The sequence below is a fragment of the Podarcis vaucheri genome (assembly GCF_965113315.1).
Source record: "Podarcis vaucheri genome assembly, chromosome: 1".
Classification (NCBI taxonomy): Eukaryota; Metazoa; Chordata; class Lepidosauria; order Squamata; family Lacertidae; genus Podarcis; species Podarcis vaucheri.
Genome location: NC_138759.1, coordinates 9,713,781 through 9,740,634, shown reverse-complemented (window position 1 = coordinate 9,740,634; position 26,854 = coordinate 9,713,781). Strand labels below are relative to the sequence as shown.

General features: G+C 44.3%; 1 protein-coding gene across 3 annotated transcripts in view; it reads right to left on the bottom strand.

Moving 5' to 3' along the window:
- SLC38A6 (solute carrier family 38 member 6) overlaps nucleotides 1-26,854 on the bottom strand; it is a gene marked incomplete at its 5' end in the record, with an annotated part of 53,040 nt that overhangs the window by 11,369 nt on the left and 14,817 nt on the right. For all 3 annotated transcript variants that reach the window (XM_082218484.1, XM_082218485.1, XM_082218486.1), the window contains 3 exons: nucleotides 5,130-5,188; nucleotides 5,695-5,777; nucleotides 16,276-16,354. In XM_082218484.1, coding sequence (XP_082074610.1) covers nucleotides 5,130-5,188; nucleotides 5,695-5,777; nucleotides 16,276-16,354 — 221 coding nt within the window. The remainder of the gene's footprint in view (nucleotides 1-5,129; nucleotides 5,189-5,694; nucleotides 5,778-16,275; nucleotides 16,355-26,854) is intronic.

Sequence of the window (26,854 nt, the reverse complement as noted above, 5' to 3'; positions counted from 1 at the left end):
GGTCAGGAAGAGTCGGACACGACTAAACAACAACAACAATTCATCAAAGTTGTTGAACGATCAACCATGATCAACCAGGGACGCCCCACGATCGACCGGTAGATCACGATTGACCAGTTGGACATGCCTGGTCTAGTCCAACTCCTTGCAATGCAGGAATCTTTTCGGCCAACATGGGGCACGAATCCATGAGCCTGGGATTTCAAGGGTCTCATGCTCCACCACCGACTGAGCTATCCTTCTTAACTGAGAATAAGACCGATAAGAGCACAATGGGACTTTCACAGAAGCATACATGGGATCAATAAAAAAGGAATCTTGGAATGCAAACAGCAAACCTGCCTCCAGTGCCATATATTTAAGTCGCTTTTGAAACAGAGAGGAGTCTGAAAAACAGACTGACATGGGAAAATGGCTTGTTGTTCTAAGTTTAAAAACTCAAAACAAAACGAAAACACAACCCACTGGGAGAGCTCAAGGAGATGAAACATGTTGGGCGTAAGTAGACCAAATTCCATATTACTGAATGGGGATTCAGTTAAGAGGAGGCTGATGCTGAAGATTACCATCTCCTAGACCTCTACAACGTATTTTGGAATTCTTGACAGACACTGCCCTTAGGGAGCTGCTTCAACAGCTTTGAAGTCTGATGTTATCACATGGTTCAGTTCCTTAATGGGTTGGTTGTCTTGCACTCTGGATGGCATTTTTTATTTTTTGCTGGATGCCCTATACATGATTTTTATCTTCTTTAAAAAAAAAACTAAGAAGAAAATTGGTCCATGTTAGCAAAGACCTGCACGCAAGTCAATGCAAGCTAAGGGCATTCCTTATGCTGCTAAAATAACAACACAGAACTCTTAGCACAGAAGGCTTAGGAGCAAGGCAGTTCAGCTCCTATTAAGTGCAGGCATTATTTCATTCATTCATTTACATTCATTTATTCCCCAATCCATCCACAGGGCAGGTAGAGGGCTTTTAAAAGTAAGGGGAGGGGGTAACAGAATAAAGCACCCAATTAAGTAACACACAAACACACATATCAGCCTTTGTTTTAAGTGTAAAAATGCCTTCTGAAATTAAAAAGTATGTTCTCTACAGCGACAGGGCACATGGCACCTCATTACCATGTTGCTCCTTAATTCGAGCCATTAAAAGACAGCCAATCTTCTCCCCTCCCCCAGCAAAAGAAGAAAGAAAACCACAGTAAGTCAAAACAGCAAGTCCAGACCACTCAGCAGGTGGTGATTAATCTCATCCTGGGCCTTAGGCTAGATACCCCAAAGGAAGAGGAGGGGAGAGGCCATTTGTTAGGGGGTTGTTTACTTTTGGAGAGTCCCAAAATAATGGGGGCAAGGCAGCTGACCTTCGCATTCAAGAGCCTGCGCAGCTGCACAGCGACTTGAGAGATGATGCACAGGCAGCCAGTCTTGTACAAAACTTGGTTTAATCACAAGGCTCAAACTTACACAGAGGACAAAGGAGAGGAAGAAAAGTGTGCCACGCACAAAAAGATGTGAGGGGTGAGGAACAAAGCCATCATTTCACAACTGCTGATGGACCCGCTTTCATCCAGACTGCCATGTGAAAATATTCATGTGTTCCGCTCTTATCCAATTCAATTAAACAGAAGCATATTCCTCTGCAGGTAGGGGAATTCCGAGTACAGTGGTGCCCCGCAAGACGAATGCCTCGCAAGACGGAAAACCCGCTAGACGAAAGAGTTTTCCGTTTTGGAGGTGCTTCGCAAAACGAATTTCCTATGGGCTTGCTTCGCAAGACGACAATGTCTTGCGAGTTCCTGCTGGTTTTTTTCCCCTCCCCCCCTTTTTCTAAGCCGCTAAGCCGCTTATCAGCTGATCCGATCAGCAGATAAGCCGCTAAAAGCTGCTAAAAGCCGCTAATAGCGCTAATCCTTCAATGGGCTTGCTTCACAAGACGAAAAAACCGCTAGACGAAGAGAATCACAGAACGGATTCTTTTCGTCTTGCGAGGCACCACTGTACATCAGAACTCCCATGTTTGCAAAAAATGCTGGACGTCTCTGAATTTTTAATATTATTATTATTAATCATATTTGTATCTCACCCTTTCTCCAAGAAGTTCAAAGCAGGAGATTTACCCATTTTTAACACCTTAGGTTAGGATGATAAACAGCGACCAGCCTAGAGATTTGAATCCAAGTCTCCCAGGTCCAAGTTCACTGCTCTTACTACGCCGCACTGCACAATGCCTTACAAGCGTTATTGTGTTTTCCTTTAACACCCTCCTCATTTTCTCTCTTTCTACAGATAAGAAACTGTGCCTGATAAGTGACCAGCTGACGGCCACCATAGTGAATCTATGGCACAGGTGGAACATGAACTGAGTCAGTCTTGGCACTTACCATATGTTCCCTTTGTGGCCTGGGTTGCTGTTTCTGTGTGGCTTCTTCCCACACTGCTTTGACATTAGGGAAACAACCTAGAAATATATGCAACATACCAACTCCACACTCCACTGTTACTCAACCCTGGGAGCTGGTTGCTTTGCAGTGGAAGGAAAAAATGTTATAGGTCACCCCCATGGGTGTAATCCTTGTTGCAAGTCACCAGAACCTGTTCGAAGCAGCCATGCAGAAACTGCAATTATGCCACTAAGGTAGCATATGAAGTGCTATAAATTCTATATTCAGTTCTCCAAAATAATGAGCTTCTAGCATGGGGAAATCTGCTTTGCTCTATCATGCTCCAAGGCCTAGCTCTGTGTTCCCTTTCAGTTGTTTTCCAGCATCAAATCCCTCACCTTTAAAATAAACGCCATCATCTTGCATCTTAAGTTATGTGGGGGTTTGCTTATGCTAAGTTTATGGTAAGCCCTGCCCAGCTCAAAAGGAACAGTGGCCTCGCAGAATTCATTTATTTTAATAGTTTTTGAATATTTAGAATAGTTGCTTTTAAGTGCCTTTATTGATAATCTCATTGCTTTATTCTTTTTGTAAACCGCTTTGACGTTTCTTTGTTTTTACTATCAAGCGGTATATGAATTTGGTGAAATACAATAATAAAAGAAAAGAAAATACTCCATGCCATTTGTGGGCAGTGAAGCTAGGGGAGGGGGAATTTGCCAAATATTAGATAGGGAAGTAAAATTCTCAAAGGTTGTTTTTTTTCCTTCGAAAGGAGTCTTCTGAGAAATTTCAGCTCACTTAATGTTGAACGAAACTCTGTTGCTGGTTCATCTTGGCAGATGAATAAATCAGTGCAATAAGAGAGGACAGGAAGGAGCAAACTAGATCCACAGTTGCACCCAAAATTCACAGATGGCGAAATTCGGGAAACCATTTTGCTGAAATTCTGGGTAGGACTGAAATTCTCCAGGGGAGTCGTAAGTCACAAAAGAAAAATCGCACACCGGTCAGGGAAAAAAAAATCCTGAGAAATTTCTGCTCAGTTGGTAGAGCATGAGGCTCTTAACCAGAGGTCATGGGTTCAAGCCCCACCTAGGGCAAAAAAATTCCTGCATCGCAGGGGGTTGGACTAGATGACCCACGGGGTCCCTTCCAACTTCACGATTATATATGATTACAGCTTCACAAAAGGGAAATCTTGCCTTAGTATGTTATGCTAGGTATTTTACATCAGTTTAGTAATATTTAACATTATATGGTTTTAACATTGCACTGTGATTACTTGGTGTGGTCAATTTTAAACTACTTTCATGGAATCAGAATTGTAGCGATGGAAGGGACTCTAAGGGTCATTTATACAAGCTCCTGCAATGTAGGAATCTCAGCTTTTTAGAGCTTGTGATCAAAAAGGGACTAAAATTGTTTTTTAAAAAAAGTTCTACCTCCACTGTTGGAGGCAGTTATTCCTCTGAATATCAGTTTCTGGGAACCACAGGTGGGGAAAGTGCTTTTGCACTCAGTTCCTGCCTTCAGACTTCCCATGTGAATCTGGTTGGACACTGTGAGAATAGGATATTGGGACTAGATGAGCCTTTGGCCTGATCTAACCGGCTTTTCTCGTGTTTCTAAATAAATATGATCATTTTGGAAATTCTCTAGAAACCATGGGGCAAGGGCTAGTGGACTGCCCATGAAATGTGAGCTGTATAAATTCTCCAGCTCCCTTCTGGAGAGTACCATTACTTACTTACCTATCTCCTTGATGAAATCTGGTGGCAATTTAGACATAATGTACCTCTGGTGTGCAGTGCTGCCACAAAGGCATTAACATGCTCAGGATGTATGGGCCAGGGACCAGCAAGCTAACCTATGCGCTCTGCAGCATGGATTAAGAACTTCTTAAAAACGTTACGGCACCTGCAAGACCCACCACCGCAGATAGCGGTTTTGTGGGCACCATACATGCCGTCTCGGAGATGGAATCATGCCTAAAATGATTGTGCCTGCTAAAAACACTTCCAAATACTCCCTCATTTGCAGAAACCACTAGCAAAACAAATCCAGACCAAATGTGTTCCAGTACTCTGCTTTCCATATATCATATAGGAATCAATGGCTGCAAATATCAGCACTGAAATGCCCTACTTGGCTCACACAGAGATAGAGAGAGAGAGAGAAAGGGAGGGAAAGTATTGCTTTCAGATGGAAAGAATAAGGCTTTTGCTATATTAATATGTACATTAAGTTGCTCAAAAGAGATTTGCTGCGTCTTGTGCTTTTTTACTATTAAACGAACATGTACATTCAATTTTACTTGGAATATATGACATTTTCTTCTGCACGAGTTGCAGTAAATGGTGGTTGGAAGCAAGGACAAAAAATAAAATAAAAATCCATTCCACACGTGGAGAAGGGGAGGGGAAAGTGCTCAGGCCAGTATTTTCATTGCCCTGTCAGCAAAACAAATACACTCCAACTGCATTTTACAGTCCAAACAATTAACGATGGCAAATCTTTTCACATTCGTGACTTTTCAGCCAAACCAACTTACCCCAAAGCAAGAAAATACATACCACCACACTTAAAGGAGAGGAGAAGGAACACTTCGTTTTTAGAGGCAAGCTTTTAAAGCACAGACATCCGTTTCAAAGGAACTCTGAGATCCATCAAAATAATAAGAAAACTTAACATAAGCTGCGATCTGGGTTGGGTTGGGTTTTTGTTTTTTTTTCAGACTTACCACAAGAGCAAAGTACACCATAAAGAAAAATGATAAACTACTTGTGTAGCCAAGAAAGCCTGTAAAATAACAGTAAAAATAAGAGGCAATTTATAAGGAAAGTGATCCTGGTGCAGGGCGAAAGGAGCTTCATGCTCTAGGTATGTTTTGCATTACCGGGCTCGGTATCTGGGGCTTAAGATTCAGAATAACAACATTCCAACTTGCCTGTCACAGATCATTTATGTAGTTTTGTAGGGCAGAATTAGAACTGGCTTACCACTAATGGCATGCTGTAAGTAAATGCAGCTCTTTAATGTTCTGTTGTAAAGGTTTTATTTTAGTAGAGCAGACACAGTACTACTGCAATCTAAGTAATAGGTTAACTAGGCAAAGCTGGAGGACAGACTAGGTTGCAAATAAACCTGCCTCCCCTCCCAATCTTTTCTCGAATCTTTTAAAAAACAAAACACCACCACCCATTAAGGCTTGCTTTTTAAACTCCTCAATTAAATTGCTACTAAAAGAGAACACTACTGCTAATAGTAATTATGGCAGCAATAATACTCCCTTTAAAATTACTTACCAATTTTAGGAAGAAGTGCTAGAGGGAAGACAATGCAAACTGAGGTAAGAAGCAGCAGCAATCTCCCATCAAGATACCAGGAGCTATTGGAAAAGACAGTAGGGTTTCTGTTATTATTCTTATCTCTCTGTCTCCCTGGTTTTCTCTTCATTCTCTTTCTTTCTTATTTGCTATTTTGTTTATTGTATGTTGAAGAGTCTTAATAAAATTAGGTTTTTTAAAGGGAAAAGATAGAGACAAACACTATTTAACTAAACACTTACAAATCATGGATAATTAAGCATCAAAAAACAAGAATCACCTTCTTTCAGTCTCACTAATAACTTCCAAAGAGTGGTCTTTTATTTAAAGGATGCATTTATTTAGAGTTTTTTAAAAAAGGGACCCTACTACTTGCAGACTGTGAACAGGTTAGAAGCGCTGTTACCCTGTTAAATAATTCTTAGCTTGCAACCCTACACACATTTACTTGGAAGTAAATCCCATTGAACTTAACGGGATTTACATCTAAGTAAAAACAAGTAAGTTATTAAAATCTCATGCCTAATTCATCAAGGAAATGTGCTTCATGTAGCAACATATAGTTTCACAGTAATACCTCAGTCTACAAACAGCCCTGTTAATGAACTATTAGGTGTACGAACTCCGCAAAACCGGATTTAGGTGTTCTGGTTAGCGAACTTTACCTCGGAAACCTAACAGAAGCCAAACGGTGGAAGGGCACTGGCAGTGGGAGGCCTCAATAGGGAAAGCATGCCTCGGTTTAAGAGCGGTTTCGGTTTAATAACGGACTTCCGGAACGGATTAAGTTCGTAAACCGATGTACCACTGTACAGTCATACCTCGGGTTAAAGTAGCTTCAGGTTAAGTATTTTCGGGTTGTGCTCCGCGGCAACCCGGAAGTAACAGAGCGTGTTACTTCTGGGTTTCACCGCTCGCGCATGCGCTCAAAATGATGTCACACGCATGCGCGGAAGCGGCAAATCGCAACCCACATGCGCTGCGTTCGCTTCAGGATGCGAACGGGGCTCCAGAACGGATGCCGTTCGCATCCAGAGGTACCACTGTACAGTATACTGCAAGCAGTCGAACCCAGGGCAGATGTGAGAACAATTGCGGCGGCACTTTTAACCGATATAGCTCTCAAGTCAGAGGACCTTGATGACAGGTATGGTCTGCCTTGCCAGGGGGGGGGGATCCCAAAAGGGGCTACTTTGACTGAGAGCTACAGAGCCACCAAGAATGTTCTGAACGCCACATTAAGAGCCCTCTCTGCTTCAAACCCCTAATGCTGATTGATGAGCGTCTTATGCATTATCCCTTATGGTTGTTCCCTATAAACACCTTGGCCTTTGGTCTCTGGTTTTATTTAGCCCAGAACATGGTTAGCACCTCGTAAACAGGAAGGGGCATCATGTTACCATTTTAAGAGTGCCAGTAACACTTATGGGCATGTCTGTACTGGTTGTTGAAATTAGGTGGGCAGTACTGACCAGAGACATATATTTACACACGTCTGACCTGCCTGAGCAAGTAACGTCTTTTACTGTATATACACACAGTTGATATGAAGGGGCGCGGGTGGCACTGTGGGTTAAATCACAGAGCCTAGGACTTGCCGATCAGAAGGTCGGCGGTTTGAATCCCCGCGATGGGGTGAGCTCCCGTTGCTCGGTCCCTGCTCCTGCCAACCTAGCAGTTCAAAAGCACGTCAAAGTGCAAGTAGATAAATAGGTACCGCTCCAGCAGGAAGGTAAACAGCGTTTCCATACGCTGCTCTGGTTCGCCAGAAGTGGCTTAGTCATGCTGGCCACATGACCCGGAAGCTGTACGCCGGCTCCCTCGGCCAATAAAGCGAGATGAGCGCCGCAACCCCAGAGTCGGTCACGACTGGACCTAATGGTCAGGGGTCCCTTTACCTTTACACACAGGGCAATAGGCATCAGTGGCAAATTACAACTTGTGTAGCTGCTTTGGTTGTGGTCGCCCTACTTTCTCAATGACCCCCCCCCCAACATGTGCACCTTGGCAAAGAGCCGATCAACACAACCCCTAAGTCTGTGCAGCTAGCTCCACATTTTTGCACCTCTCAGCCAAGAGGAAACCACTGGTGAAAAGAGGATGGGAGCAGGGGTGCAAATGGACTATTCTCCCATCATCCAGGCCTACTGCCCCACTTGAGTTACACAGCTCCACCATCCCTACTCCCCTACCAGTTCAAGCTGTTCTTGCCTGCTCCTTGCATCCCCTGGGTCTCTTCGTAATGCATAAAAGACTACGCTAAACCAACAGAGTCTGCATTTATTTGATCACACCATCTCCTGATCCTTATGTTCTGTAAACTGCATTCTATGAAGAACAGAGGCATAAAAGGAGGGTGTGAGTATTGCTATAACAGGACCCAATTTCCCCCCAGAATCTTGATAAATGATTTTTCATCTGCTACCCTGAAAACATGCCTACTCTTCCCAACACACTTTTAAGAGCATCCCTAACCAAATTTGCCCTCTCTCATAAAAACTAGAACTTGTGGACATCCAGTGAAGCGGAATTTTGGAAGATCGGGGGCAGATAAAAGGAAGTGCTTCAAGACACAGCGCATAGGTAGCCTATGGAACGTGCGCCTACACAAGTCAGGGATGGCTACCAAGCTGCTATACCTCCATGGTCAGAGGCAGTAATGCTTCTGAATACTAGTTGCTGGAAACCCCTGAGAGAGGGCTCTTGCACTTGGGTCCTGCCTGCAGGTTTCCCACGGGCATCTGGTAGGACCAGAATGCGGCAGCTAGACTGGTGACTGGGAGCGGCCGCCGAGACCACATAACACCGGTCTTGAAAGACCTACACCGGCTCCCAGTACATTTCCGAGCACAATTCAAAGTGTTGGTGCTGACCTTTAAAGCCCTAAACGGCCTCGGTCCAGTATACCTGAAGGAGCGTCTCCACCCCCATCGTTGAGCCTGGACACTGAGGTCCAGCGCCGAGGGCCTTCTGGCGGTTCCCTCACTGCAAGAAGACAAGATACAAGGAACCAGGCAGAGGGCCTTCTCGGTAGTGGCACCCGCCCTGTGGAACGCCCTCCCACCAGATGTCAAAGAGATAAATAATTACCTGACATTCAGAAGACATCTGAAGGCAGCCCTGTTCAGGGAAGTTTTTAATATGTGACATTTTAGTGTATTTTTCATCTTTGTTGGAAGCCGCCCAGAGTGGCTGGGGAAACCCAGCCAGATGGGCGGGGTACAAATAATAAATTATTATTATTATTATTATTATTATTATTATTATTATTATTATTATTATTTGGTAGGCCACTGTGCAAATGGGATCCTGGACTAGGTGGATCATTCGCTTGTGAGATGGGTTAGGCTGGGGAAAAGGCTCTTCTCATGTTCTCGTGAGTTAAGTGTGTTTAGGATTGCAGCCTTAAGAGTGACTGACAAGCCCCACCCTGGAAGAATGGCAGATGAAGGTGACGGACTACATGGAACTGGCGGAAATGACTGGCAGAATCCAAGACCAGGGAGAAGAGTCGGTGGAAGAAGATTGGAAGAAATTTAAAGACTATCTACAGAAATATTGTAAAATTAATGAATGTTAGAATGATGTTGGATAGAAATTAAGGGGTTTTCAGCTGTAATACTATAAAGGAATATGAAAAATGGATTATTAATAGGTAAAAATTTAATGTTACAATAGCTTAAGATTAAAGACTAGGATAAACAAAGAGGGTAAGGATTTGCTGAACCAACAAACTGAACTGGAATACAAAAAAGGGAGGCGTGAGGAGGTCCGGGAAATAAGCTAATGAAAAATAAGTAATGGAAAAAATGAGTTGTTTTTAACTATTTTTATTTTGTATTTTCTTACTTTTTTATTTTTATTTTGTAACACTTTGAAAATCTTAATAAATATCTTATTAAAAAAAAAGAGAGAGTGACTGATGAGCAATCCAGCTGGAGTAAAACCATCATTCTCCCATGGAATCTATGGAACAACAATGGCTTTACGCCAGCTGGATTGCCTGGCACAGATTAACAATGGAATTTTATATTGATCTGGCTCTGTGGCTTCATTTCTTTGGTCTCTGGGCTGAGTATTTTAATTGAATTGTTGTGCTTTTATTTTATTGTGTTTTACTGCGTTTTTCTTGAATTGTTTTTAAAATGCCAATAGAATATAAATAATGCATGCAGTTTCTTTGGCTCTATGTGACACACCCAAGGAAACAAAAAATGAATCCTGTGCGCAAGGCTTACAGTGCCTCTGCACTCACCTGCCTGAAATATATGAAAGATGCACTTTACTGTTTCAAAGTGGACTTTTTCTATTTTAATATTTTTAAAACGTAAAATAGTCATTAGCAGCCAAGCATATTTAAACCCAATTTATATTGATGAACTATAATTAAATATCATAACCTCTTAATATTATGAATCAACCAATCTGTCATCCCATTGTATTACAAAAAAACCCCCAATAACCATTACCCTAATATTGCAATTCCTTGCACATTTTGAAGCCTCTCCTTAGATTCAGCGTTGGGTTGTATATTTTCCATTTCTAAGCATTTCCTCTACTTTAAAAATCCATTGCAAAGAGGTGCACGTGAAAGTTCTACTCCATCATAGATTAACTTAACGAAATTTAAGGCTCCTGGGAACTAGAATATCTTTTTAAAATGTTATTTAGGCAATTGGGAATTCTGCCCTATCAGCACTTAGTCTTTGGCTGATGTTGACAAAAGCAGGAAAGATGCTTCTTGCTTATACAGCAATTTAAAAATATTTGTTATGGAAAGAACAATATTATTGGAGAAGGTAGTAGCTCCAAAGGTTGGGTCTATGTTCTCAAACTCGCTTTCAAAATGGCCATAAATGAAGCAGATTCTCTCTAAAAAGTTCACTATAGGTTCATAATTTGGCTCCTTCAATTTTCAAAGTTGTTTTGGTTTGGCTCTTTTGGTGGGGGGGGGGTAACTATTTTTACAAGGGCTTGAACACTGTTTCTGGCCAAGTGTTTTCCTTGGCAGTTTTGACCATCAGCTGCAGATGACTCCCAAATAAAGAGCTTACTATAGAACTACACAAGCTTTGGCACAGCCAGCTGTCCTCTGCAAATCCGGCACATGCTACAAGAGCCTTGAGATGGGTCAATGTTCATATTTTGGAAACTGTGGCTCTTGTTCCATATAGGTGAAAGCAGCCTGAGCAATGTTATGTGTGGCTCCTGTTTGTAAGTGTAGTACAGTGGTGCCCCGCAAGACGAATGCCTCGCAAGACGGAAAATTCGCTAGACGAAAGAGTTTTCCGTTTTGGAGGTGCTTCGCAAAACGAATCTCCTATGGGCTTGCTTCGCAAGACGACAATGTCTTGCGAGTTCCTGCGGGGTTTTTTCCTCCCCCCCTTTTCTAAGCCGCTAAGCCGCTTATCAGCTGATCCGATAAGCCGCTAAAAGCCGCTAATAGCGCTAATCCTCTAATCCGTCAATGGGCTTGCTTCGCAAGACAAAAAAACCGCTAGACGAAGAGAATCACAGAACGGATTCTTTTCTTCTTGCGAGGCACCACTGTACGACGTTATCCAAAGCATCTTGGTACCCACCTGGCTGGAGTGGGCAGATAACAAAGCAGATGCGGATCTAAGAGGTGCGTGTCTAAGGTCCCGTGAAAAGCAGAGCATAAATTCTCAAACTGTGCGCTGCGAGAAATAGATTCACTCCTGTGAGCTCAAAGCATCATCAACAAAGAAAGCTGCCTGCTGTCTCTCTGATTCTGAAACAGACTACATTAGAAACTATGTCTGGTTTCAATTCAGCCTCCAGTAGAAGATGGATTCTGTCCCGTCTCTGCACTGAATAGATCCAGTCGCTACCAATGCAGGTGAAACAGAATGGCCTGTCCTCAGAACAGGCATGCCCAGAACTGAATGTAATTGGAAGACAAGGAAAGGGCTCCAATGAGGGCAGGCGGTTCTCGCTCTTGCATGCCCTAAAAAAACACAAAGCTTTCCAGCTGTAAGAGCAAACTTTTACTTCTGAAAAAGTGCCGTGTCAAATATCAGGTTTCCTTAGCTTAAAATGTTTTTTTTTTTATCCATCTCTCTACACCCATGTGCAGAAAGATACTTGCAATTTTTAACAAAGCCCCTAAAAACAGCAATGAAAATCATTATCTGTAAAACAAAACAAACGGAATAAAAATGTGAAGTGGGGAAGCCCGATGGGATCATGTCTCACCAGCCCTGAAAGCGCTGCACTGGATTGCCAGTGAGATGGACCCTGATCAGGATGTTAGTACTAGATTGTAAAGCCCTAAATAGCCAGGAACCGATTACCTAAAACAGCACCAGTGCCAACCATCTTGGACCCTGTGATCGGCAGGTGAGGCCTTGTTGGTGCCAGTGCCACGGGGGTGGGGGGGCTGCCTGGTTGGCATGGACCAGCAACAGGGCCTTCTCAGTGATGGTTCCCAGTTTGCAGAATGCCCTCCCTGGCAAGATGTGTCTGTCTCCCTCATTACTGACATTCAGAAGGTTTACCCAGGCATTTGATGGCTGAAATACTGTTCCTAGCGATCCTGAAATCATTGGCTGAGTGTTTAAACTCTCTTTTCCTTCCAGTTACAGCAGCTGCAAAGAAATCTTACAGAGAAGGGTAGTTTGACTTTTTCAGACACAGTGACTTATCTCAAACAGCAGCCTTAACTTGGGACCAAGTTAACTGCACCTTCAGCAGTTGAGAAGAAGAGCTCGTCAGAGAGAGAGATGGAAAAAGGCTAGCTCTGCCAAAACTCTATGCCTGTGTTTCCCAACCTATGGGTCATGACCCAAAAGTGGGTTGCAGGCTTTATATAAGGAAACACGAAATTATTGTTGCTTGGAATCCGCAACTGGTCTATGATGCAACTTTTTGTTTCACTGGCATATTGTAACTCTGTGTATTGACACATGCAATTGAATGCCAGCAAGATTAGAGCCTTACATTTTAACACTCAGGAATTCATGTGACAATTACCGTATTTTTCGCCCTATAGGACGCACCGGCCCATAGGACGCACCTAGTTTTTTGGGGGGGAAATCAAGGGGGGGGGATTATTTCTCCCCCCAGGTTTGCGCAGCCATCCCCAAGCTAGAAGAGGGAGACGGAGCGCTCCGTCTCCCTCTTCTGCCTTCAGGTACAGCCTCTCTAGCCTCCGTGGGGAAGCGGCTTGCCCCGCTGTACCCCAAGCTTATGGGGCTGGCGATGGGGAGAAGCAAGCTTGCTTCTCCCCCCCCCCCCGCCAGCCTCCAGATCAGGTCGGGGAATAGCGGGGTGGCAGCGCTTCGCCTCCCCGCTATCCCCCGAGCTTGTGGGGCTGGCGGGGGGGGGGGAGAGAAGTAAGCTTGCTTCTCTCCCACCCCCTCGCCAGCCTCCAGACCAGGTCAGGGAATAGCAGGGTGGCGGCGCTGCACCTCCCCGCTATCCCCCAAGCTTGAGGGCTGCAGGCTGCTGCCCACAAGCCTTGCGAGCCCGCGGGACCTCCCCCCGGGCTTCTAAGGCTTGCGGATAGCTTCCTGAAGCCTGCAGAGCGAGAGGGGTTGGTGCGCACCAGCCCCTCTCACTCTCCAGGCTTCAGCGAAAGCCTTCATTTTTGGAGGGGGAAAAGTGCGTCCTATAGGGCGAAAAATACGGTAATTTATGGGTCGCCATCCCAAGGTGATTTTGGACTTGTGGGTTACCATACAGACAAGGTTTGGAACTGCTCTTTTACACAACTATTAAATTTCAGGAAGCCTCCCTTCCTCAATACTTGCTTTGTTCGAGAAGTAAACCAAACTATGCTTATGTGCCTGCTGCAACCTACCATAGGTTGGGGCCCACCCCACTTGTGGGTCCCGCCCCACTTGTGGGTCCCAAACAACGAGCTGAAACCCAGTGCTAGCGAAGGTAATCAGGAGGGAAATATCCCAATTGTTTTTACAGCACGGATCACCCAGTGCTAGTGGATTGTGCCCTATTTTATTCCAAACTTGACTAGAAACTAGGGAGAGAGAATAATTAAAATGAAACAAACGCTTAAGATCGAAAAACTGACCCCCTACTGCCTCCACCCATAATCAAAAACACCTTTTGCGCTTTTGAAAAAAAGGTCTACTAAAAATGTTGCGCATTAACCTACAGTTCAAGGAGTACGTTTCGTGCTAAGAGTTCGAATTCATGGAAACCAGGAGATTGAAAAGACAGGCAAAGGACGCCCTGGAGTTATTGTAGGAGCAGGGGCAACTCCAGTCTATTCAAAACAAGAACAAGCTATTCAAATGTTGGAACATTTTTCTCAGCAAGCTGAACCACAATTTTTTTTAAAAAAGAAGTTTTGAGTCAGATCTAAAGATGAAGTGAATGCAGCTGCACAGCCAAATTGGAGGAATTATAAAACAAATATGAAAACTGGCACGTTTCCCAAAGACAAGTCCAATAACTACTCAGCGAAAACAAAAATATTTAAAATTTCACTAACTGCCAGATTTTGCTTTGTGGTTAGAAAAAAATATGTTAACATGGTAACATGACAGCGGCAGTTTAAACGTTTCAGGGCTCAGGCAGAGGCCTGATTCTCATGCTATAAGTTTGGTGCGATTTCTTTGGCACAAAGTGGATTTTACAAGTGACAGAAACCCATAGGAAACTAGCCTGTCTTAGTAAGGTAAAACTGGATCCTACCGTGTAAAAAATATATATTCTCAAGTATTTTCTTGTGCAAAAATTAGGCAGTTAAAGCACCTTGTGAAAACATCACACATGTGAAAGTAAATGGTGATTTGCAACTTGGGAACGACACCACATGACCCAAGGAATCTGTTTGGCTGCTTCTGAGTGGAGTTCGAAAATTCATCTAAAGTGCAACTGATTATAACCACACTCACACCATCCATTTGAAGCACTACTTTAAACATGGCTTCCACTAAAGGAGGCCTCTATTTCCCTCAAAGAGGTACAGTTCCCAGAGTGGTTTAACAATCAATCCCTCTTCACAAGGACCTCTGGGAATTGTAGTTCTGTGAGGGGAAGATGGGCCTCCTAACAACTCTCAGCGCCTTTAACAAACTACAACTCCCAGAATTCTTTGGGGGAAGCCGTGACCGTTTAAAGTCGTAGCATAGTACTTCACATGTGTGGTATTAATGTGGTCTAAGGCAGAGTTAGGGAGGTGGGTGGCGCTGTGCGTTAAACCACAGAGCCTAAGACTTGCCAATCAGAAGGTTGGTGAGTTCCCGTTGCTCAGTTCCTGCTCCTGCCAGCCTAGCAGTTCGAAAGCACGTCAAAGTGCAAGTACAGTGGTGCACCGCAAGACGAATGCCTCGCAAGACGGAAAACTCCCTAGACGAAAGAGTTTTCCGTTTTGGAGGTGCTTCACAAAACGAATTTCCTATGGGCTTGCTTCACAAAACGACAATGTCTTGCGAGTTCCTGCTGGTTTTTTTTCCTCCCCCCCCCTTTTCTAAGCCGCTAAGCCGCTTATCAGCTGATCCGATCAGCAGATAAGCCGCTAAAAGCCGCTAATAGCGCTAATCCGTCAATGGGCTTGCTTCGCAAGACGAAAAAACCGCTAGACGAAGAGAATCACAGAACGGATTCTTTTCGTCTTGCGAGGCACCACTGTAGATAAATAGGTACCGCTCCGGTGGGAAGGTAAATGGCATTTTGGTGCGCTGCTCTGATTCGCCAGAAGCGGCTTAGTCGTGCTGGCCACATGACCCGGAAGCTGTACGCCAGCTCCCTCAGCCAATAAAGCGAGATGAGTGCCACAACCCCAGAGTCGGTCACGACTGGACCTAATGGTCAGGGGTCCCTTTACCTAAGGCAGAGTTGCCTCAGACCTCTTGTTAGAAAACCCAATTTTCCAGAATTGGGGGGGGGGTGTTTGAAAGGGGGAGGTTAAATCAATGGAATACAGTACTGACAATCAAGTAGGCAGGGCAGGGCAGTGGGAGACTTGGCTTCAGTATAGCTGCTGTTAAAACCCAGTTCAGCTGCAATTTATATAACCAGAAGAATCAATTTGCTAAAGCTTTGCATGGAGTACACCACTTCAGAAAAAGCAAGAATATTTGAACGACCCACAATTCAGAAACTTTCTAAACACGGAAAGGTAGCGCTTCAGCATGGCCTTCACCTCTACATTCCAACTTTCTATGTGCAGAGACGTGTGTGTATTTGTGCATTAAAACCTTCTATTTGCAGCCTGAAAATCTACAATCCAAGAAATGTGTTGCCACTTGGTTCTGCTGACTGTGTAAGCTTGTCTGAAGCAGCATTCCGCATTTGGCACAAAGAAGAAACAACTATTTTTGTGTGAGCTGCAGATGTAAATATGCTGACAGCAAGTTATGATTTTCAGGCTCCTATTAATCACGATGGGCGCAATCAGTAATGAATTACACTTTTGAACAGTAGCACACATCTGCATTGCACAGGTGCAGGAATCTGCAAGGTCCCATCTCTCTCTTTCACCTGGAGAACAGTGGGGAGCATAGCCGCCCCTATGTTTGAGAAGAAATGCCTTTGCTTGCCCTCGTAGGATGCTTTTAGGTTTCTCCTTACCTGCTGTGGTCTCCGCTAAGGAATCCTGCAATGGCCCCAGGAAGTTCAGACTTAACAATGAAAAGATAGGTTGACATGGCTGAGAAATAAGAAAACAGGCATTGGTTGAGTTAGAAACTCGACATCTCTAGGCAAAGTGCAATTAGCATTGCTAGTACAAAACAGTTAGGAAACCAAGAGACCGTGTCTCACTAAAGGGCATAGCACATAAAAACTCAATTTGTCCCTTTCTTATATTCTGGTGAAAAACTCATACAAATGTTATTTCATAAGTACTGCAGAGGGTTCATTAGAATTGGGGGGACCTTACACAAAGGAAGGGTGGCGCTGTGGGTTAAACCACAGAGCCTAGGACTTGCCGATCAGAAGGCTGGCAGTTTGAATCCCTGCGACGGGGTGAGCTCCCGTTGCTCGATCCCTGCTCCTGCCAACCTAGCAGTTCGAAAGCACGTCAAAGTGCAAGTAGATAAATAGGTACCGCTCCGGCGGGAAGGTAAACGGTGTTTCCATGTGCTGCTCTGGTTCGCCAGAAGCGGCTTAGTCGTGCTGGCCACATGACCTGGAAGCTGTATGCCGGCTCCCTCGGCCAGTAAAGCGAGATGAGCGCCTCAACCCCAAAGTCGGCCACGACTGGACCTAATGGTCAGGGGTCCCTTTACCTTTACACAAAGGAAAAAAACTGGGGCGATTTCATTCCACGTTATCCCAGTGTACAACTTGGAGAGTCAGGGATACCTGAAAGAGAGAGCAGGCTAACCTCTTCCTTATCTTTCATTACTTTCTCCCATGTAAGTGTCATAGTGCTCTGTACTCTTACGGAAGGGGGTGGGGTGGGAAGTGGCAATGAGACACTGCTGAGGCAGAGGCAAAAGGAGACCCCTGCGTTGGGTGAAGCAGTCTCGACCACTGGGTTCGGTGGGGAGGATGAGGACGCTGCAAAAGAGGTCTTCTCTCTGCCCTACCTGTCCTCATAATAAATTTACTAGTGACCAGATTGCTCACTGGAGCAAGATGGTTTGAGCGTATTGCACCGATCCTGGTCCGACTGGAATGGCTACCAATTAGTTTCATGGCCCAATTCAAAGTGCCAGTCTTGACCTATAAAGCCTTAAACGACTTAGGGCCACAATACCCCAAGGACCGCCTCTTTCCATATGAACCTACCCGGACCCTGAGATCATCTTCTGAGGCCTTCTTTGTGTGCCTCCTCCTCGAGAGGTCCAGAGGGCGGCAACGTGAGAACAGGGCCTTCTCTGCAGTGGCTCCCCATCTGTGGAATGCTCTCCCCAGGGAAGTTCGCCTGGCGCCTTCATTATACACCTTTAGGCCCCAGGCAAAAGCATCCCTTTTTAACCAGGCCTTTAGTTGATCTGATTGAAATCCTATAACCTTTTAAAATGTGGCTTTTGGGGGGGTGTTATTGGGTTGTTTTTATTTTGATTATATATATTGTGATTTTTATGTTGATCTTTTCTGTGAACCGCTCTGAGACCTCCAGGTATAGGGCGATTAACTGCACACATCAAAACGATTTTATTTGTATCCCGCACCATTTATTATTGAATTCTGTTCTGTACCTTGCTCTGGAAAAAAAACCCCCACCTACATTCTTTTAAATAACCAGAAAGGTATTCCCAACTAATTCACTTAAGTGGATTTCCCCCCACAAGAAAACATAAAAATGCAACACATTTCTGTAAGTTTGTTATCCGTATCAATCACAAAAAGGAGGAGAAAGTTAACTGCAGAATGCTGCAGCCCTGAAACAGTTAAAATTACAATTTTTCAAGTGGAGGAATGTGGCCTCCATAAAGAAAAGTGAATTGCATTAATCCAGAGTGGCATGTACCTACAGCAAGGTTAAATTAAAAACAGTTGTGAGGTCACTAAATAAGGAAACATTCACTTCTTTGTATTGAGATACTCAGGTTTTTCCAATCGACGCTGGCCTTCCCTGTTGACTAAGGCATGGGGAGACATTTTATTTGGTGTCTCCAATTTTATTCCTTTTTTAAAAGGAAATTTGATGGAGTGTTATAAGGTCATGTAATTTGAAAACCACCAGCATGACTGCAGGATAGTAATAACGATGCTGTACTTTCTGATGGTAACCAATAGGTGCCAATGAATATAAAGGAGATATTTTTTCCCCTTTTCCTTTTTTTAAAAAAAAAAATCTCTTGCAAAGAAATTCAAACTTCTTCTGTATCGAAACTTAAAATTTCTCTCATGCCCGTTTTGCACATCTGGAATTGAGAGATCAGGCATTTATCTCTTTCACAATTGTTTTTTAAAAGTCACATCGGTTAAATCACAAAAAACCCAACCTTCAACTAATTTCCAGCTCAGATTTCTTGCTAATATACAATGTGTCACTCTTTCTCATGCATTTATTTTAGCCTCTGGCTAACCATTTGATCATTTTTATCCTTTGTTGTTTGATTGACTCTTTTTGTTTCCTAAATGGCAGCACTACTCCTTTGAATACCATGCTCCAGAGAGAGACCCGATCGCCTATGCTACATTCGGGAGCTTTTATACAAAAACTAAAATGAAATGAGCACCCTCTCTTCCCCTTATATGCTGTTCCTTTTCTTCCTCTAGGTCATAAGGAAAATGGACTCGAAGTTCAGTGAATCTATTTCTACCCTGAAGCTTCTGTAAGATCTCTTTTTTGGCAGCTCATGAGAAAACAGTACAATTCAGACGTGTGGTTTATCCTGAGTTTAAAAGGTTAAGCTATGGGGTTGGTCCGTCCCCGTCCCCCCGGCCAAATGCTGAACTCTGAAGAAGGCTTTCACATAAAAGTGACCACCAAATAATAGTAATAGCTGTTGGAAGAATAAAAAAATCAGCCACTGTGCAGCCACTTAAAGCCATGAAGTAAAGAGGAAGCACAAGGTCTGCATGTACTTGAATTGTTTACAGCACGGGTAGGAAAACTAGGGCCCGGGGGCCAGATCAGGCCCAATCGCCTTCTAAATCTGGCCCGTGGACGGTCCAGGAATCAGCGTGTTTTTACATGAGTAGAATGTGTCCTTTTATTTAAAATGCATCTCTGGGTTATTTGTGGGGCATAGGAATTCGTTCAATTCCCCCCAAAAAATATAGTCCAGCCCCCCACAAGGTCCGAGGGACAGTGGACCGCCCCCCTGCTGAAAACGTTTGCTGACCCCTGGTTTACAGGCACAAATTGCGATGCGCACAGTTGCAGAGTTAGCTACAATGGCAGTGCTTAAAAAAGCAGCACATTACATCTATTGTTAGACCTGCATCACTAGTTGTCAGCTGAACTGTGGTCAGAGAACTTCCTTGTATGCCTTTCCACAGCCACATAACTCAATTATCAATGATGGAGTACTAACGGCAGAAATTAGCTCCTGCTTAGAGACGCTTAAAGCTGATTTACAGCCCTTCCTTTCCGCATGGCTCTTAGACAGGAATTTTACACAAAAGATGCCAGCATCTGGGTATTGCTGGGGCATTTGGTTGCTGCTGGAGACAAGAGCACTGGGCAGAGTAGCCTCTTGGTCTGGTCTGCAGTCAGTTCTCGTGTATCAAACTGCCCTGCTCCCTGCAGTTCCCTGACATTTCTTGGTGGATCTGCAAACAAAAAAGTGCCCCATATTTCCCTATCAGATGCCAGACTCACGTGACTACTCTCCCACGTTGCAGGGCTGTTTGGGGAATCAGTTTCTGGTCTGTATCCTTGTGGTGCAAGCTGGGAAAGTGAATTAATGCTTGGGAAATTTTAAGCAGCCTTCACATGCGGCATAAAGGTAAAGGTAAAGGTACCCCTGTCCATTAGGTCCAGTCGTGGCCGACTCTGGGGTTGCGGCGCTCATCTCGCTTTATTGGCCGAGGGAACCGGAGTACAGCTTCCGGGTCATGTGGCCAGCATGACTAAGTCGCTTCTGGTGAACCAGAGCAGCGCACGGAAACCCCATTTACCTTCCCGCTGGAGCGGTACCTATTTATCTACTTGCACTTTGACGTGCTTTCGAACTGTTAGGTTGGCAGGAGAAGGGACCGAGCAATGGGAGCTCACCCTGTTGCGGGGATCCGAACCGCCAACCTTCTGATCGGCAAGCCCTAGGCTCTGTGGTTTAACCCACAGTGCCACATGCGGCATACAAACATCCAACAGCCCAGTCTTGGTGGAAGTAAAGGCCCTAAAGCCACAGAAAGCCCAACACCCTGTTCCTTTCCTCCCTCCCAGAGTCTGCAATTGGTGCATTCAAATGCTAGGCCCGTTGCGCTTCACTCCTAGCAATTTTGAATAAATTCACCATTCCTGAAGTGGGCAGGAGTCAACCAATCACTATGCCCAACATGGTACCCTATAGACTTGTCTAACTTCTTGTTCCCCAATGTGGTTCAAGGCCAGAAGGCCTGCCTTCCCATTTGCTATTTAGAATACTAAATACTAAAACTAAATACCGGAATGTTTGCTGTACATGGGGTTGGGATTCCTGTACAACTCCCATGAAATAACACACATTATCCCAGCGGAGATGCAGACAGTCCTCCGGTGACTCACTCATGTGGTGACCAGCTTATCATAGGCAAATTGTTTTTGCACTTTTGAAATTGGAGACACTTGACCGGAAGACATAGCCACTAAGTGCAACCTTCACCCTCTCCAGTCATTCCAAAGTGTTGCAGTTTTAGACACCTTGTCCAAGTCCCAGAAGCACCGAGGGACTCTTTGGACCCATCAGTGCACTACTGCAACCACCCAGAAAGACTAACAGAGAAAGCTGCGGGTGCCCAATGGTCTCTTTCCACCCCACACTCTGTATTGCAGGTGGCCGGACCCTGCCATGTATGTGGAATCCTAGCTGAGACTGGGAGCAACCTGGAAAAATGATCACATGACATTGGCCAGAAAGGAGGAGGAAAGGTCTGTGAGGTTGTGCTACCGCAATAAGTAACCACACAAATGATATTCATTTGCCGTTACTGGAGAGGCTCTTAGTGGGAGCTAGTTCATGGGTCACATTGTTCAGCCACTGCCAGACTGTGTAGAAAGGCACTAAGCCAGGCATACGCAAACTCGGCCCTCCAGTTGTTTTGGGACTACAACTCCCATCATCCCTAGCTAACAGGACGAGTGGTCAGGGATGATGGGAGTTGTAGTCCCAAAACATCTGGAGAGCCGAGTTTGCCTATGCCTGCATTAAGCTATGGCTGCTTGCTACCTGCCGTAACAATGACAAATTAGAACTGAAATGGAAGAAACGCAACTGGAAATTTAAAAAAACTTTGGGCCGCATCCGCCTAACTCATTTTGTCAGCACAAGGATTCACATTTGCGCAACGGAATCTCCTCCTAATGCACGTACCCTGCACACTCCCCAAATATGCTCTGAAGGTGTGGGGGAAACCCCAGAACAGATTCAGGGTGCACGCAGAGTTCCATTGCACCAGCATGAATCCTTGCACTGACAGAATGAATTACTCTGGATAAAAGCCTGTTTCCTAGAAGGAATGACCACTGGGGGGCGCAGAGAAGAAATCTGCAGCACCACAACCCAACACCTTCATCTGCCCCATCTGCAACAAAACATGTCTCTTCTGTATCGGTCTCTACAGCCACAACAGGCGCTGCAACCTTCCACCCGTTTGACTTCACCCCCAAAGGTGTACTCTTCCATAGTCTCTTCAGACAGAAGATGCCAACAACAACAAATTACCAAAATGAGTGTTAAGGAGACCACGTGGCAGCTTCTTGCTGCTGTTGCTCTGCTAAACTGCAGGACAAATAAAAAGTGAATGAGGTTTTTTGTGTGTTTTTTTAAGTGTGAATGTGAAAAAGCATGTGCATCATAGGGAGTCAGAATTCCCCACAGTTCCCTGTTGAATGTATCCTTAGTCCAGTGACTGGATTGAATTTCAGTCCAAAACATGAATGGAGAAGGCTGCTTTAGTCAGTGTTTGCCCTGAGTAATGTATGAAACAGTCAGGATTTGCCCTGAGAGATATCTGTAACGATTCTAAAGGCATGTATCTGAAGAAGAAACGAAGAGCAGAGAAATTCAACTTGGACATCGCTTCCCAAACAAATCCCCAAATCATTAACAAGGATTTGCAAGAAATAAAGCACTAAAGAAAGATAGAAATATCTCCAAGTATCTCAGAAATCACAGAAAATGTGCCACTCCACACATACAAGGTGGGTTTTGTTTTTAAAGATTTGCAACCAGAGGCTCCAACTTTTCCTAACCACTCCGTCCACAGACAAGAGACCAGAGCCAAACCATTGGGTTGGTGACAAAAGGCGGATGTGTGTTTGTGAGCTTAGGGAGTTGTCAGAGAGTTCATGGGATCAGCCTTCCCTTGCTGAAGGGCTGGCAAGACACCCTTAGAAATATCCGGTGGTTGGAAAGAATGAACCTTATCCCCTCTGGCTAGATGTTCTTACCCAACCAGTTCAGTTCATGACACTGTTATTAAGAAGGACACATGTCTTCCTTATGGGGCTTTATGGAACAGGCTAACAGAGCATTTTATAAAAATGAATATGGGCTGACTTTTGGCGACTTCTGAAATCTATTTTCCCTACTGATCATCACTCACTCAGCATTTTTCATTTTCAAAGTGCCTTGCCCTCACTGCAAGAGCAGTACATGTGAAAAGGATCTAGGAGTCTTGGTTGACCACAAACTTGACATGAGCCAACAGTGTGACGCGGCAGCTAAAAAAGCCAATGCAATTCTGGGCTGCATCAATAGGAGTAGAGCATCTAGATCAAGGGAAGTAATAGTGCCACTGTATTCTGCTCTGGTCAGACCTCACCTGGAGTACTGTGTCCAGTTCTGGGCACCACAGTTCAAGAAGGACACTGACAAACTGGAACGTGTCCAGAGGAGGGCAACCAAAATGGTCAAAGGCCTGGAAATGATGCCTTATGAGGAATGGTTAAGGGAGCTGGGCATGTTTAGCCTGGAGAAGAGGAGGTTAAGGGGTGATATGATAGCCATGTTCAAATATATAAAAGGATGTCACATAGAGGAGGGAGAAAGGTTGTTTTCTGCTGCTCCAGAGAAGCGGACACGGAGCAATGGATCCAAACTACAAGAAAGAAGATTCCACCTAAACATTAGGAAGAACTTCCTGACAGTAAGAGCTGTTTGACAGTGGAATTTGCTGCCAAGGAGTGTGGTGGAGTCTCCTACTTTGGAGGTCTTTAAGCAGAGGCTTGACAACCATATGTCAGGAGTGCTCTGATGGTGTTTCCTGCTTGGCAGGGGGTTGGACTCGATGGCCCTTGTGGTCTCTTCCAACTCTATGATTCTATGATTCTAAGTCTGTTATAACAATTCTTTTTGCAGATGGGGAGGCGAGGCTGATACTTGCTTGTCCTAGTCCACAAATCACACAGGCAGAGGCATCTACCAATCATGTGATCCACTAGCCTGAAGTACAGGACAGACAACTGAGGCTTGCTGGGCTCCTTCAGGAGGAACAGTGGGATATAAATTCAGTTAACAATAACAGCAGCTTTGCAATAATATTGCAACTGGGTGGATCATTTGCAACAGCTCCTGGCCAGGTGCTGTGTTTAACATCCCGTCCCCACCAACCTCACAGGTAGGCCAAGCCTCTCTGGGAACTGTTGCAGATCCTGGGTTTGTTTGAAGTTTACCTGGCCTCAGATTGTGGGACAGGTGGTCACAGGAGCAAAGAAGCATATGTAGAGCTCATTGTGTATCTAGAGCAGGGGTCAGCGAACTTTTTCAGCAGGGGGCCGGTCCACCGCCCCTTAGACCTTGTGGGGGGCCGGACTATATTTTTTTGGGGAAATGAACGAATTCCTATGCCCCACAAATAACCCAGAGATGCATTTTAAATAAAAGGACACATTCTACTCATGTAAAAACACCAGGCAGGCGCCACAAATAACCCAGAGATGCATTTTAAATAAAAGGACACATTCTACTCATGTAAAAACACCAGGCAGGCGCCACAAATAACCCAGAGATGCATTTTAAATAAAAGGACACATTCTACTCATGTAAAAACACGCTGATTCCCGGACCGTCCACAGGCCGGATTTAGAAGGCGATTGGGCCGGATCCGGCCCCCGGGCCTTAGTTTGCCTACCCATGGTCTAGAGCTTTGGAGGCCTTTTGTAAGCCAGCACATTTTTGGGGGGTGGCCCATTCATGCCATCAGCAGGTCAAAATGATTAGGCCACCTAGATGCCTTTTCGCTACCACTTTCATCCTTGGTAACTAATTACTTTAACAATTGCACCAAACAACTTAAAAAGTGGGGGACATACACCTATCTCAAGTGTCAAAAGCCAGGGTAAAAATGTGACTTCAGCATTTGCCCCAAGTTGTAAACTGAAGGTGCCAGGCACACTTCTCCAGGAACAAAGTTCCACATCTTAGCTTTATACAGTGGTACCCTGGTTCTCAAACACCTTGGTACTGAAACAACTTGGAACCCAAACACTGCAAACCCGGAAGTAAGTGTTCCGGTTTGTGAACTTTTTTCCGGAAGCCGAACGTGCTCCGTTTTGAGTGTTACGCATCCGATTTGAGCACCACATTTCCATTTTAAGTGTTAAGTCTGTCTGTTTTTGCTATTTATTTTGCGTTTTTGTTTTTGTAACTGTGTGGAACCCAGTTCAGCTACTGACTGACTGGTTGTGCGACTGCAGCACATTGTTTATTGCTTTCATTTTATGGATCAATGGTCTCGTTGGATAGTAAAATTTATGTTAAATTGCTGTTTTAGGGGTTCTTTTTAAAAGTCTGGAACGGATTAATCCATGTTGCACTAATTTCTATGGGAAAGCGCGCCTTGGTTTTGGAATGCTTTGGTTTCGGAACGGATTAAGTTTGAGAACCAAGGTACCATTGCACCATCTTTACTGATTCATAAGGCGCCATCCTTAACCTGTAGATAAAGTTCTTTCTTAGTTCAGGTTCCATGGCATTTTTGGAAAGTATACTTCTTGCTGTTATTTTTTGCAGCTCCGCAAACACACACTTGTGAAACTGAACTAGTTGGAATTTGCTCAGACAATTTCCAAAAGTGTAGAAAAAAAACCTCATAAAAGTATGGACAGTGCATATGGTTATGGAAAGCTGGAAATCTTACTGGGAACGTTAGGGAAATTAAAGGGAGCCCAATACAAGGATGCAGGTACTCTTGACATGGGCAAAAGAAGAGATGATTTTAACACCACAGGGCACCAATTTGCAGTGGGAAAACACTATGAATTAATTATAAAAGTGGCTGATCCAAGCCCAGTTAGATTACGAGCTCAGAAGTGCTGCTTTTTATTAAGCCCATTCCTTCTCGCATTATTTCCTCTATGCATTCCTGCTAGTCAATATATATGGAGGGAATGACACAACTCGCAGGCACATTCATTGTTTCTCTTTTGGAAAGGCCTTCCTGTCCTTAATTTTTTTCCAAAATAAAAATCCTGGACTATTGCCTTAATTATAAAAATAAAACATAATTGACCTTAATGGGCCTGAATTGTTCAACTAGGACTGGAGATCGCAAGCCTGCCTTTAATTAAAGCGGAGCTGGAAATCGTCAATTTAAAACAATAAGGGTAATTAGCTTTCAGGCCAAACATAAGCTGCTGAAGGGGTGAGCACTCAAATTAGTCCAAATCCCTCTGTAAACAATCTACACTTGCAGCAAATACAGAAGTCACTTAAAAGATTAATATAGGCAGATCTTTACCAAGAAATGGATGCCGCTTGGCAGGAAATTTGCTCCCACTTTAGGTGTCTGCTTATTCCAAACATGTTTGGAAAGTATGTACCGTGGTGAGAGAAGAAGCTATATATTTCTGGCTTCCTTCCCTGTATTTGCCTTTCTAATTCCTTGGATTAGCACTTTTTGAAGCACACTGCGCACACACGAATACAAAAATAAATCTTTTCTCCATGGCATCCAGGAGTCTGTGATTTGTGCAGGGATTGCCCCATGTCATCCTTTGCAGATAATCGAAGTTTATGAAGGTAAAAAAATCTTTTAGGGACACACGACATTTTTTGTGCCGTTCCCCCACTTGATCCTGCAGCAATCTTGCATAAAATTTGCTAATCTACTTGTCCTCAGATGGTAATTTACATTACATTAATGGGAAGGGGACAGGCAGGAAGGAAATGTACCCAATTTACAAAAGCTTCCCTACTTGCCATTATGGCAAATCTCACAACAGGCCACCTGGCAAGTGGATATTCACAAATCTGCCCTACACTCCTTTTTACAAAAGAAAAGGAGGTGAGGGAGTATGCAATAGCACAGCTCCCTGCACACAATCAGAAATCTGACCTGGTTTAGTCAAAGACCTTTAAGGATCTGAGTGAAGGCGTCAAAAGGACTTGGCTTCTGTCCTCTCCATTGCCCTTTCAGGGCCAAATCCGACAGAAGTCCCCTATCTGTAGCAGGGAGGCTCCTTCCTTCCCATGCCACCGATCTGAGACACTTACGCAGGATAAAAGCTTGTTGAGGCAACGTTTACTCTGGAGTCATGTTGCTGCAATATGCCAACTGTTCTACAAATCCTCCACAGCAGACTGACTGCTTCCAAGTCAATGTA